Genomic DNA, 15060 nt, shown 5'->3' with positions numbered 1-15060 from the left:
TCTAAACACTTCTGTGGTCACAGAGCACTAATGTAGTAAATGATGTTACTGCTGGGGTATGGTCCAGCTGAACGAGACACCTGGAGTGCATGTTGTGTGTGCCAAAAGGTCTCTGAGGAGTCATATCTTCATAACAGGAAGATGAAGAGAGGCACCAGTATCTACTTAATCTACTAGGAAACACTGCAAATCGTTATTCATTTTGCTTCTGAATTTTTCTCCAAGTATTTTTATATGAAATCCATTTACTGCAGGTTTGAATGCATTGATTTTTTTTTTTTTTTTTTTTTTCCCATCCCAAGCAGAGTTCCTAGCCTGAGTAAAATCCTCTATGCAGTGTGGAAACACTACTCTGGTGGCTGCACAAAGGCACCAAGTTTACAATTGTCTCACAAAATCAGAATTGCAAATGCAGATTTAATATAAAAAGAGAGTGAGTTAAGTGGATTCCTTGCAGTGATAAATTTTCTGTATTTTTGCTATAAAGAAAACTTTACTGTGCACAAACAAAATGAATGAAACTTTGCAGAGTTCTTACATTTCAATAGGCTTTAAAAAAGAATTAATGAGAAATCTGGAAGACGTCTTTTTGCAATGGAAGTGAAGTATTATTCTTGTCATTATGGCATCATAAAATTATTTTTTATTGTTTTCTCTTCGGGGGCTCAAGTCAGATGATAATTTAGATTTTCTCTAATCCTAGTCTTTGCTAGAAATGCTAGACCCAGCATGTACCAATAGATCACGAGATTTATACTATAGTTGTAACTTAAGACAGTGACATATTTAAGTGCTGTGCTTAATGTTACTTGAAAGTCCTGGCCTAAAAGATTGAACAAAGACAGTGCAAACGAGAAAAAGAAAAATCAGGTAACATAATTGCTTTAGCTGTATTTGGTTTGGTGCTCAGTAGAGTACCCCCTTTGAGTACAAATTGAGCTGAGAACATCTGGCTTTAAAACAGAACATCTCTGAGACAAAAACTTGCAACAGCTCTTCACTGTACTGCATTTTTCTGACTTTCTGGCCATACATAGAATCATCAAACACTTTCAATTTCTTTGTTATCAAACTCTTGTAATGATATTTGATTTCAGGGTGTTAATGGAAATTTTAAACCACACTGATTTCCCTTTGGAGGAACCTCCCTTTCTCTGCACAGACTACAGAGAGATACTGGGAACACTAGCTATGCAGGTTTTGTGCCTAAATATAGGAACTGTGACAAGTCTGGCCCCAAATGATTAAATTCTACTAATTTATTTTTGGATTGCTCATTTATAACACACGTATGTGCATCTGATCAATAGATGATAAGGTGAAACTAGTGGATTTACAAGTTAATATGCTGGAGTCAATAACTTGCTGTAAAGGCATTCTCAATCCTGAAACCAGCACAATTTGTTTTGTACTAAACTTTACTATATACCTGTTGGCTTAGTGATTTATTTAAAATCCCCAAGTAATTTAAATATCCAAGGAAAATAAAGAATCTGAACAAAACAATTTATATTTCAGTAGCTATCAAGTAATCTTTCAATAGTTATGTCTTTCATCTCTTTCCTGATTAGTGCATCTCACTAGTGCAAGTTACAAATAGCGCAGACTTTCTTCTCATTTTGCAAAAGACTTGCAATGAGAAGCCCAAGCCACACTGGAAGGGTCTAATGGGTGTAGAAAAACATGAAAAGATATAATTAAATATTTAGTTTTATTTATGTATTAACATTTTAAAATGATGCCAGCTATCTGCTTTTCCTGTTCACTCTGTAGCATTTTTATCTGTCTGCTTTTGTGTGTATGTATATGAATTTAGTGTCAGTCCGTGTGCTTCAGGAGCCTTAAGATAGGCCTGTATCTCTACGATCAGAAGATCATACAGATCTGAAGATCTGAAGATCAGTCTGGAAGTTCATCTATCCACCAGGTTCACTTGGTTTCAAGACACTAAACCTGCAAGCAGCCTCTCTTTCTGTTATTTCACAAAACCCTACAGCCACTTTTTCTTCTTGTTGCCACCATTTCATCTCTTCTCTTGGTGTAGTGTTAATTCTGAGTCTTCAAATTACTGTTAATGTCAGCAGCAGCAGAGTCCATGGTAGCTGCAACAGCAAAACAAGATTTTAGTTCCTCTTTCCATTGGTCTCAGGGGCTATTCAAGCTACTTGTTGAGGTTTTCCACTAGCTCCTGTGATCAGTGGGGGCAGGGACCCTCTGCAGCAATGCCCTCCTCCAAACTTCCTGCAGGTGCAGGAAGGAAGGTGTCAGAGTGCTGCTGAACCTGTCAGTATTCATATGGGAAGCTGTGCTTTGCTGAGGAGTATGTCCTCAAAGCGTACACCTAAACATATGTCCAATCAATGTCCTCTGCTAATACTCAAAAGAGTAAAGGCCAAGCTTTTCCCTGGCTACAGGAGAGTGAGCGGGCATCCCAACCTGCATAAGCTGCTTCTGGCCTTCTGCTAGGCGTGATTGTCAAATTGAAGGGTGAAATTTTAACTTAGCTACAGATTCAGACTAATCATTGGCCTTCACAATGTAGCTCTAAATAAATTATTTCTGCTTACCTTTTATTATCTCTCAGAAGTGATGACACACATAGCAGGCAAAGTTGGAATGAAAAGCACGGACTGTTTGGTACAGGGCAGAGAAAAAAGAATAAAACGGTGGGAAGTAAAAACCTTTTAGTCTCCTTTAAAATGTTGCCTTTATTTTCCATTGTGTTGGCAGAAAGCAGGGATTTAAAGCTGTGAATTGCCTTGAGGCTGTGTTATCTTCCTCTACTTAGCAGCAGTTAGAACTGCTCTTTTTTGCAAGTGTTGGGTGAACGAGACAAGGACTCAGAATGATTGGGAAAAGGGAATAAAATAAGCCTGCACTTAACAATAATATGACACGTCTTCACGTACCTGTGTAAAATGGGATCTAAAACAATCATGATCGTTTCCTGAAGCTGCACATGGTAACACAGGGGGATATTCTGAGACTTAATTAATTAATGCTTGTAACATGATGTGAGATCCTGGGATGAAAAGTCATATATAACTGCAAAGTCTTAATTTTATGGAGCACAACTGACATTCAGTGGCATTTTCAAGGAAACTGATGTGGGAGTTCACCTGCAATCTGCATTAAGATTCAGATTGTCCTTGTACAAATCTCCGTAAAGATTTTCTTCAAACTGTTTTTTTTTTTTTTTTTTTTCTTTTTTTTTTTTTTCATTTCTTTTTTTCCCATTATGGTTGTTGAGCTGTACAAATAAAAAATGGTAATTGTTTTTTTTTTTTTTTTGTTTTTTTTTTTTTTTATAGAGGAAAATCATATGCACCATACATAGTCTATGCACCTATATAAACCCCATAGTGAACTTTTTTACATTTTACAGAAAATAACAATCACGTGGTACTATGCCCAGTTTGTTTTAAGATCAGATGAGAGAAGTTTTAAAGAGTCCAGAGACACGTATCTTTATAATATCATATATGATGTAATTTGAAAGGAGCTGAGGAAGAAGGCTTATGGCTCAGATATATGTTGTCATGAATGTCCTAGAAAGGCAATGTGAATGCCTGAATAGCAAAAACTTCAAATAAAACCAAAAGGCAAAACATTTGATAATGACAAGGGCACATTCTTTCTACAGTGAAGCAAAACTGATTGCCACATGATACCTTGAGATGAAAAGTTCAGGCGTATAAATTATACTTTTTTTATGGATAACAACAAAAACGTTCATGGTTTCATTGCATTGACTTAAAATTATAAAGTTCTGTGCAACACTTGCCATTCTGGACACTGCTAGAAAAAAAGGTATGAGGCTGGGAAGACACCACCAGCACTGATGTGGCAGTCCCAATTGTGTCTGTTCTGACAAAAGCATCACTCTGGCCATCAGCCAGTAAATCAAATGGAAAATACAGCTTATGGCATTAGGAAAACTATAACATTAGCACCGCTTACACTCAAGGGATACAATTCCCCTACCACTTACAGGTTTGAGCCCTTAGGCTCTAGCCACTCTGTTAGTGCAGCCATGGTTTTCCTTTCTCATGCCATGGCCACAGATGAACAAAAGCCAGAGGAACACTGCTCCTCCATGTTCACAAGCAGTGGCACCCCAACCTGCGGTGCTGCCTTAAACATACTCCTGGAGTTTGTCTGTGTGAATATATTGGTTGTAACTGCAGAGGTATAAACCCCAGCCAGAGTTTGTGCTTGCCTTTGCCAACCCTTCAGCTTCCCTGAGGAAACATTTCTCCCCTAGGTTACACCCAAAGAGTGATTCCCCTTCCCCTCGTGACCAAGACAGACTTGACATACTGCCTGATCTGCAGTGTACTGATGAGTATGTGCATATTCCAGATTAAGCATGCAATTGTTTTTCATTGGGCTTCAGGTATTTTATCACATATTTTTTTTTAATCGCAAATAAATATATATTTTTTCTCTCTTATTTTGAAGAGAAACTTTCTTCATATCCAAAATGACTATTTAAAGCAAAAAGTCTCATTCAGTGAAAGTAAGGATTGCAGATTTGAACTGACCAAAGCAAAGTTTGGGGAAAGCAGTCCTGTCAGGTATTCATTTTTTATCTTTCTGTCTCCATCACTTTCTCATTACAAGGAATGATAAACAGTTAAAAGTGGAAAAGAATCCAAGAAGATGTGAAACTATTGGTTTACTATACAGTAGGTCTTGTGAGTGTTGTAGGAGATAAAATATTAATGTTAGGAAAAAATGTAGACATCACCCCCTAGACAGTGTCTGTAGTGAAATGTCATGTCATTGATATTTTGGCTTATCTGACTTTTTTAGTCATGCAGAAAAATCTCTTTTTTGATTTCAATGGTTCTTAGTATAAATTAGACAAATACAGCTGCAAATACGTTTTTGAGAAGGTGGAACTCAGTGATGTTAGATGAATTTTAAATAAGATGTTTGCCCTTATGTTAAAAAAATAAAATAAAACCTTGCAGAAGTGACATGGAACAGGCTACTGAAGTGTTGACTTTGCCCAAAGAGGTTTTTTTTGAAGTTTTACCATCCGACGTGTGACATTGCTGGTGGTTTAAAAGTGTACTACTCCCAAAAAGTCAGCACAGTGACTGAATGCAGCTGGCTAAATGTGCTTGGAGTCATTCTGCTGTGCAATGCCTCCTCGTTTTCTTTTTGGTGCTTTATTTTCAAGTCAAAGCTGGGGACAGCAGTTCCCGCTGAGGCTGCAGTATGTCCCCAGATGTCCAGGTGTGCCAGGAAAGAAAGCTGTCTGCTGTGAAAATGAGCACCAGAGCCACTCAACAGATTCATCTGTGTGCAATTCACAGTTCCTCACATGCTCTGCCAGGAAGGAGGAGAAAAATGAATTGCAATGTAATACTTGTACATCAGGTACTAATTGTTGTGGTTTGCAGACTTCTTTAAACTTAGATGACTGCTTTTTCTAAAGATTTCTCACTGGCATAGTCTGCAAACTCCAGTAAGAGTATTGACATACAAAATCATTGTTATGTGCTGAGTAGAACAAGGGGTGCAAACTGTTTTTTTATTAAATAAAAAGCTGCTAGCATGGTACTCCTAAGAAAGGACAGGCACACGGAATCGCAGGATAACTAGCTAGTGTTCTCTGATATAGATGACAAGAATACCATTGCTTTTAAAAACAAATTAAAAAAAAAAAATCAAAGTTAAAAAAAAAAAAAAACATTTAAGTTTGTCAGGGGTCTCAAGGAAAGAATAGTTTATGAGCATGTAATCGAAGCCTATGTTTCAATGAAAATGTTTCCTGACTCTTTTGCGCTTTACTTTGTAAATGAAAACCTCTATTTCAAAAAAATCAATTTGCTAAATAAAAAAGAAAGCTCAAATATAATGAATCCCTTAATATAATTTGCTAGCCACTGTAGAAAGAAAAGACTGCATTGACCCATCTCAGTTTGGGAAAGGAAGATTCCCTTTTCATCTTATCAAAAACAATTTGGAAGAATAATCCTTTGACAAAAAATATTTTTAAATGATTTTACATTTACTAAGTTACTAATGTAACTTCTGGCTTTGCAACCTTAAACAATTTTTAAATGTTTATTTCATTTTCTGTTATAATACTTGCTTTCTATGTGCCATAATAATTTACACATAAAAATCACCACCAGTGTAGTACATGTTAGTGCTGTTGCAGGGTAACATCAATTGTTACAATAATGATTTTAAATGAAAAATATGTGCTGAAAGGCACTTTTAAAATTCTAAAACAAAATGCAAAGAAGTTCTTAAAATGTAAAATTTTTGAAGTGAAACTTAGCAAATATTTTAATGAAAAATCTAAATTTAATTTTTACACAAATGGGGAGGAAAATAAATAGTGCAACATCAGTTTCTGGTAAAATGGAAATTCTGGTCACTTTTAGCACGATAATTTCTGGCAAAATAAGTAACACATTGGTTTCTGTTTGCTTTACCTTTGCGATTTTTCAGTGCTATCTTGGGAATAATTTATATTCCAGTCCACACTGCTAAAGGACTGGAGTCATAGATTACCTGTGTATCATTAAGTTATATCCTTGTGAATTTAAGCATAAGGCTTTAGGACTAGAGTAGATTTTTAAAAAGGAAAAAAAAAAAAAGTGTACATGAGACAAGCATGAGAAGGCAGGCAACCCAAAGGGTAAGTTAGGGGTTGCAAATGAGTAAGAATTCTGCAATTATGAGGGTTAAGGCAGGGGCTAAGAGGTACGCTGGGAAATAAGCATTAACATCAGAGGTTCATCAAAGTGGAAGTACTCCTCCCAGTGCTTTACAGAAAATGGAAAGGATCTGGATAAGTTGGGGAACTGGCAAAACAGATAATGTCAAAGGTGAGGATGAATTGAGGATCTTTGTAAAACCCCAAATATTCCCAGCTGTTTCTATCACTTGTGGAGGAATCTGTTTGGATTCCTTGATGGAGAAATTGAAAACTCACATTGAAGGATGGTTGGACTAATGTTCTGAGTACTAGGAGACCATAGGTTCCTCCTCCCTTATCCAGGGAGAGTTCAGCATCTCTGCTTGTATAGAAAAGGGAATGTCACCATGAGTTACCTTTTCATCATTTATGACTGGGAGTTATGAAATAACAGGTTTGGATCCTTGTACCACCAGTACCATAGCACTGTGGTAGTCTCCAATGTCACCAAGTTTAGTTAGATGCTCACAGAAAAAAATGAGCTAGCTTTTCCATCAGATATCTAGGATACCTGCTGAACAGGGGCTACTGTACCAAGACAACAGAGAGAAAAAAGAAACCAGAGCCTCACCTTGACACAACTGGGTGATGACTTGCTGAATGTTGATGACCCCTGAAGAGACAGATACCAAAGCTGCATGTTGGGCAGTTCTTGAGAGGTTCAGTGTTCTTCTGATGTGACTATCAGGTTTGGAATGCATGCCCTGAGACCTGGGCACCTGGGTAAGCTGGCCTGCCTTGAAAAAAAAAAAAAAAAAAAAAAAAAAAAAAAAAAAAAAAAAAAAGAGGAAAAGCCCTGAGTGACAACACTGGAAAGTGCTTCTTCATCAGATCAATAGATTCAAAGATGACTAGGTTGTGTAGTTTTATGCAGTTTAAACATTTGTGCAGGGAGTCCACCTGCAGAGAGTATTATTGACAGCTACAGATCAATGCTAATTTTTGATCATTTTCAACCTACAAAGACCTCTTGACCCTGTTGCCACCTTAGGGGCACTTCAAGTAGTCGGCAGCAATCACAGTAGGCAGGGTAAACCTCTCAGACTCCTGACAGCTGCACAGCCATTCCCGTGCCCAGGAGGGGACTGAGGGGTGGTGGGGAAGGTAAGCATCTCGCATCCCGGGTGCTGCCGCCTTTGAGAAGCATGAAAGAGTATGCTGATCTGCTTCCAGACTTTAAGTGACTTCTGTGCTCATGAATTAAAAAATAAACAAACAAAAAAGGCAATCTGAAGCAAATCTCGATGGATATATTATTCATGATTCGTGTTCTCTTGTTTTACTCTTTGAAAATGTGTTAAAACAAGGTTTTGTTTTAAATAACTTTTATCCTAATTTACAGTTAGAGCCGTGGAATTAACCAACAAGTGTATTTGTTGTTGCTAACAGCTTATGCTGCCACTGGAAGCCTGTAAATCATTTTACACAACAAAAACAAAGCTGCTGTCTTGCATGGAACAGTGGAGATGCTGTCAGTGCCACCAAAAGGAACGGGACAAGCCTAGGGATGGTTCACAGCTGGGCTCTGAGCTGCAGTATGGGATGCCTCAGGAATCCATGTCTGTAAGGTCTACATTAAAAGAATGGGCCTTACAGGAGGAGTGCAAGAGTGCACACAGTTAAATGCCTAAAAACTAGGTTATTCTTAATTTAATGGCTGAATGAGTGAGACTGTTTCACAACAGGCAACAGAGAAAGGAGGGCTTGGGATTGCAGTCCATTGGCTTTCATGGTCAGTCAGTCTTGGGCTACGAACATCTTAATGTTTGCATTAAAATTTTATTTTGTTGGCTTGCTTTTAATGGTAAATGAAATCTGTCCTGTTAGCAGTGTGTAAACATGGGATATATGAGTTCATGGCTTTGCAAACAAAGACTAGGAGAATATTCCATGCAAGGACTGTGATCCTGCGCCTGTTTAAGTGTGTACAGCTGTCCATTGAAGCCAAAGGGCTATCCTTTGCAAACTGTTTTTTTTTTTTTTCCTTTTTTTTTTTTTTTTTTTTTTTCTGTTTGTTTGTTTGTTTGTTTTTCTATTTGTATTTTATCATTCCAGCAGGCTGGTATTTCTAGGCTAGAACATTACATAATTCTTAAAATTAATCATTCAGACTACCATCCATCCTCTTTTTAGCATCAGCCTCTGAGCTGAGTAAATTCACAGATGGCAATGGCAGCAGAGCAGGGGGAGAAAGCATGGCTTCGTTTTCTGGGAGGACGTCCCCTGAGCTTACTTCAAAACCAAACAAAACAAAAATACATGTAAACCGTTTGCTCTTCAAGAAGTATCTATAGGAGCCAGGGATAAAAGTCATCCCTGGAAGGAATGGTTTAGCAGTCTCCAGAGAACACGGTGATCTGCAAGCAAGGAAATCCCTCCATCCTTGTTTCATTTCAAAGGGTGGTGAGGATTGTAAATAATTAAATCTTAGAGTTTAGAGGGAAGACTGTACAGTGTGATGAAAAATATGTCTTTTTTTTGTTTGTTTAAAAATAATAAAAAACAAGTGTTTTGTAGCACTGTTGTCAAAAAAGCCCAGCCTGATCATGGAGGTGATTAGAAAGCTGGGCCATTGCTTTTTGCACAATGTTTGTAATTATGTGTTTTACCTTCTGAGAGTCCCTGTGTAACAGTTCAGGGGCAGTAATTTAATGTGGCATGCTCCCTTCCTCCCTTCTCCACCCTCGAACTGTGGAATGTAAATTTTAGTCTTTTAAAAGTTCTGTTTTGAAAACCTAATAGATAACTGTCCTCATAAAAACTATTAATACAGACCACATCCAATTGTAAAGCTAATTTTAATCATGTTTTGTGCCAACATAATTTCTGATGCCAGATTTTTATGCTAAGCATGAACTTCAATTTGAGCTCTGTTCTTTAACCTGCAGTTCATAATTTTGCATTCGGCCTTATAGGTTTTTGGCTATGGCAGTTTGAACGCTTCCACTTTCAAAGATCTAAGCCATAAATGTTTATTAAAAGAATCTATAATGAAATCAGTTTTGTTATTTTTTTAATGGCTGCCTTGAGTATGTTGGATGACTGAACGCGCGTTGTTAATCATTAAGCACTCATGTTACAAAAAGTGTTTGATAGTATTGCCATCTAGGGGCTGAACAAAATTCTCCATACTGAAATAAACTGTAATTGAACAGGTGCTGCTATTGACAATATACATATGTTTTTGTTTTATAGCCCACATGCTTTCCATGTTTCTTATGACAAAAGATATCTCTAAATGTCCCACAGCAGCCAGAGCTTTTTTATATATAATCTGTTCGAGGTGATTGCTATTTGCATTTGGGCTTACGCTTTTTTTGGCAGTGATGACTGGGAATTCCTAACAAAGAATTATACTTTTTTGCATTATTAATCTTGCTAGTGTTTGCCCTGTTTAACAGAAAAAGGAATCATTTATCAGAAAAGTATGTTTATAATCTGTACTTGTGGCATCTTCAGCTTTAATATTCATAATGGTCATTCAAATGCTGTGCTATATTTATCTAAAAGACTAACTCATTGTTGTGAGGAAATAACTATTTAAATATTGATGACCTAACTTTTAATATTTAAAAAAAATAAATTAATATTTCTTTAAAATTTGTTTCTGAGTCTGATCGCCTAACAAATGTTTAAATATTAAACGATTCTAAGTGTTAGCATTTAACAACTTAATACAACTTACTGAAGGAGGGAAATTGACTGTAGCTTTCTGCCACACGAAGGAAGCTGAATTCCTGCCCTCCCCTTCTCCATATCTTGTGTAATTAATGCAAAAGCGTAACTGAAAATGGAATTAAATATATCAGCAATCATCCCATCCCTTTCCTTGCTGTGCTGAAACAAGTCTGAAGAATCTCGTACTGAAAGGTGCTATTCACCTTCTTTATTAGCTACCTTCCTTCCACGGCTGTTGGAAGCAGTGCTGTGGGCATGTTGCCTTCCTCAGGCGGTGCGGAGGGTGGGGTTGCCTCATGCCCATGCCGGTTTAGGTCCTTCTCAGATGCTGTTTGGGTCGAGCCACAGTTCCAGTGGTCCCTTCTCTCCATAGCTGTTGTCCATCCTTCACCCACTACATGGCCCAGAGCTTGGCAGGGCTCTCACATGGCAGCAGTGGGCCCCTGCCCTTCCAGAAAGGCTTGGCCCTGTGCTATGGTGGGTGCTGTGGGTGGCTGTGTGCCTCCTGTCCGGCCTCTTCTCTGCCTCATGGGCCTTCCTGACAAAGCAGGGATATCAAAAACAGCTTAGTCTCTCTCTCTGTCCAGTCATTTTTTTCACCCCACTTTTAAGGGTTTTGTTTTCAGTAAGGAAATGAGATTGTGCTCCTGGAAACACCGTTGTCAATCCAGATTTCAATGCTCTGAGTAGCTGGTACATGGTGGTGTGCCTGCCAAATGTCATTCTGCACACGCAGTGTGTGATGTGAAAGGGTTCTGTAGAGGCTAGAACCATTTGTATACCACATTTTACAACATGTGCCATCAGAGTATCAAGCCCTCTGATATTCTGAGCAAAGCTTAATGTGTGCTGAACAAACTCTGAGCTGTTTGCTAGCTGAGGTTTGGACACAGTAGGACTCCTCAGAATACAGCTCCAAAGGCTCCACCATAATGATAAATATTTTGGAAAATCCTAAGAGTTTCTTTTCAGGGTTCAGCTATGGAAACCCACCAAAAAAAAAAATGCTGATAACCAGATGGGGTAGTCTGCAAAGCGGTCAGAAGAGACCCAGAGCTGAGACCTCATTTTCCAAGTGACATAAAGCACAGATGCTGATTACTTTTTTAACTAACTCAAACATCTGTATTCTTGCTTCAGGGAACAAAGCATCAGGCTCATTTATTTGGATTGAAACCTTTCACGACATATCATATTCATGTCGTAGCTGTAAACAATGCCGGACAGGTTTCAAGCCCCTGGACATCTGTGCGCACACTGGAAGCTTCACCCAGTGGCCTGAGCAACTTCACTGTGGAAAAGAAAGAGAACGGCAGGGCTCTGTTGCTGAAATGGTCAGAGCCTTCCAAACCCAATGGCGTAATTAAGGTAAGCTCCGTCTTGACACTTTGCTTGACACTTCTTTCAAAAAAAAGAAGGAAATGCTGAGTATCATATTATTATTATTATTATTTTGCTGAAAAGGACTCAATCAAATGCATTATACTTTAAAATAAGACAGAAGTCCTACGTAAGCACAAGGCACTCTGTGAGCACTGTCTGCTTGTGGTTATATTCAAATGATAATTAACATTCCTGTGCTACCCCCTGACTGCAAAAGTTCATTTACAGTGAACCAAACTGTTCTTTTAATGGGTAGAAAGCTATGCATGAAAGCTCATTGTCTGAGTTAGCTTTAGCCTTTCCCCTTACTCTAGACATCGCCAAAATGCCTTTCTAGAAACCCTGGGTCTGACAGAATGCTGTTCTGAAATTCAGGACTTCTTTTAACTCAATGGTTTAATCTGATTGTAAACCTTTACCTGCAAACTTTGCAACTATGTTTTATTTTTGTTTGCTTTGTTTTTGTTTGTTTGTTTTAATGAGTTTTTTTTTGTTTGTTTTCTTTTTAAAGTGTTAGCTAACTAGTTTTTAAAGCCATAGTTAGTCTGCAGGAAGCTTCGTGCTAGCTTAGGAAAACCTGGCAATGAAACTTGGTAACAAACAAACATAATGAAAAGTGTCGCAAGGTGATTTATTACTACATCCAAAATGAAAAAGATAAATCATGAAAACAGGATAAAAACATTATGTTTGTATCAATGATCTGTTTGTGTGGTGTTTGTTACTAGTAAGAAAGTCAGCTACTGGATGGTTGGGTAATAGCCCTTACCCTGTTGCAAAGATTAAGGTGTCTCATCTACAGGTTGTTTCTGAACATTGTAAATTTATAGGTTTTTGTCCTTTTATTCTGGCTTCTGTCCCATCTCTTCATTAAATTATTCTTTCTTTCTTTCTTTCTTTCTTTCTTTCTTTCTTTCTTTCTTTCTTTCTTTCTTTCTTTCTTTCTTTCTTTCTTTCTTTCTTCCTTTCTTTCTTTCTTCCTTTCTTTCTTTCTTTCTTTTTCTTTCTTTTTTTTTTTTTCCAGACCTACAATATTTTCAGTGATGACAACCTGGAATATAGTGGTTTATCTCGCCAGTTCCTCTTTAGGCGCCTTGAGCCATACACGATGTATACCTTAGTACTGGAAGCTTGCAATGCGGCAGGCTGCACTCGTTCTCTGCCCCAGCCAGTCCGAACAGATGAAGCACCTCCAGTGTCTCAGATGGCACCTGTAATCCAGGCAGTGAACGCTACCAACATTGAGCTGAGCTGGTTGGAGCCAATTAATCCGAATGGAAAAATAATTCGCTATGAGGTTATTCACAGATGCACAAAAGAAAATACTGCGGGGTACAGAGCAACGATGGAAGACGAGAAAATTGTTTTCATAGAATATAACACTGAAAGTAAAGCATTCATATATAATGATAAAGGTTTGCAGCCATGGACAAGATATGAATATAAAATACGCACCTGGAATGCAGCAGGCTACACTGACAGCTCCTGGACTGTGGCAAGGACCAGTCAAACTGCCCCAAAAGGTCTCGCTGCCCCTAGGTTATCCTTAGCACCAGATAACCCCCATACGGTACTCATCTCATGGACTGCCCCAGCACAGCCCAACGGTATTCTTCAGTCATACAGGCTCCTAAAAAATGATGCTCTCTACCCTTTCAGCTTTGATGCTGCTACCTTCAACTACACGGATGAAGACTTACTACCCTACTCTCTGTACAGTTATGCGATAGTTGCCTGTACAATGGGTGGCTGCTCTACCAGTGAACCAGCTGGAATTCGGACACTGGAAGCAGCACCTGCAGTAGTGGATCCACCGTCTCTGCAGGCTGTCAGTGCCACTCAGGTTAATGCATCCTGGGCACCTCCCCAAATACAAAATGGAGATATCACCAAGTACATACTGAAAATAAACAATGAAGAGTATTATCCTGGCAAAAACTTGCAGATGTTGGTTTCTAATCTGCAGCCTTACACACAGTATGATTTTGCGTTGGTTGCCTGTACTGCTGGGGGCTGCACATCAAGTATATTCCAGTCAGTGATGACCACGGAGGCCCCACCATTAAATATGGAAGCTCCCAGGCTGCTTGTCATGGGCTCGGAGTCAATTGAAATCACATGGAAAAGTCCAGCTAACCCCAATGGTAAAATCACAAGCTACGAGCTAAGAAGGGATGGTGTTCTTGTTTACTCAGGTCTGGAAACCCGCTATCTTGATTTCACCCTAACACCAGGCATGGAGTACAGCTACACTGTCACTGCAAATAACAGTCAAGGGAGTGTGACCAGCCCATCAGCTCAAATAAAAACCAACCCTTCTGCTCCATCTGGGATGTTGCCTCCTAGGCTGCAGGCATGGTCCTCAAAGGAGATTTTGGTGGCCTGGGATCCTCCTATCAAAGTAAATGGTGACATTAGAAATTATACAGTCTCCATCCACAAGCCTGCTGAAACAGGAAAGAGAAGAGTTGACTTTGATGCATCTCATACATCGTTTGTGAGACGATCATACATAGTGGCAGGGCTAGAACCCTACAGTAGGTAAGCCTGGAAGATTTTGCATGTTGAATGAATGCTGCAAAGTGATTCAGTGAGCTTGAAAGTGACCAGCTTTGGAACAGCTGGATTTTAGTTCCTAAAATGCACATGATAAAAACAGGACTTTTTAAATTTATAGTAACCCCAGCTATATATCATCTTGATGAAGTGCATAGGGTTGACCTGGGTTTTAATTGATACAGGCTCAGTACCCTGTTACAGACTCCAAAAGCTGTAATGTTCTTGTGAATCTTTGCAAGCCATCTACATTCATGGATAAATAGGGCTTTAGCTGACATAGTTAGGGGTTAGACCAAAGACTGGCTAGCTAGCCACTCGCAGAGTAGCTGAGTTACCATCAGCAGAGTCACACCAGGAGCATGCTTGCCCCTTTGAACTGAAAAAAAAGCGACTTGTGTTTATACAGGACTCAGCTACCGAAAGAACACACTTGATACTGAAGTAATGTCTTCCCCACTAATTCTTAATTATTTACCTGACCTTTCCGTATATATTTGTGTAGGCATAATTTGTGTGTGTTACATGGTTGATAAGTCTGTCTACTATTTACATATAACTAATCTAAATCCAAAGAGAGAAGAGTAATAGAGTGAAGTTAGTGATGATACAGTTCTCAAATGATATCCAAATCATCTCTTATAATGAATCATCATTTTGGCTCATATCATCAAAATTAAGACATTTTTGATCACTTGATTCCTGCAGATGTTAACTCTGCT

General features: G+C 38.6%; 1 protein-coding gene across 1 annotated transcript in view; it reads left to right on the top strand.

Annotated features, from left to right (window-relative positions):
• Positions 1-15060, top strand: part of USH2A (usherin) — a 414223-nt gene that overhangs the window by 374483 nt on the left and 24680 nt on the right. The window contains exons 62-63 of the mRNA XM_035320952.1: positions 11540-11767; positions 12807-14323. Of these exons, the coding sequence (XP_035176843.1) occupies positions 11540-11767; positions 12807-14323 (1745 nt within the window). The remainder of the gene's footprint in view (positions 1-11539; positions 11768-12806; positions 14324-15060) is intronic.

This window comes from Oxyura jamaicensis, chromosome 3 (assembly GCF_011077185.1).
Source record: "Oxyura jamaicensis isolate SHBP4307 breed ruddy duck chromosome 3, BPBGC_Ojam_1.0, whole genome shotgun sequence".
In the NCBI taxonomy this organism is placed as follows: Eukaryota; Metazoa; Chordata; class Aves; order Anseriformes; family Anatidae; genus Oxyura; species Oxyura jamaicensis.
Note: the sequence above shows the minus strand (reverse complement) of the source record. Positions and strands in the feature narration are given on the sequence as shown.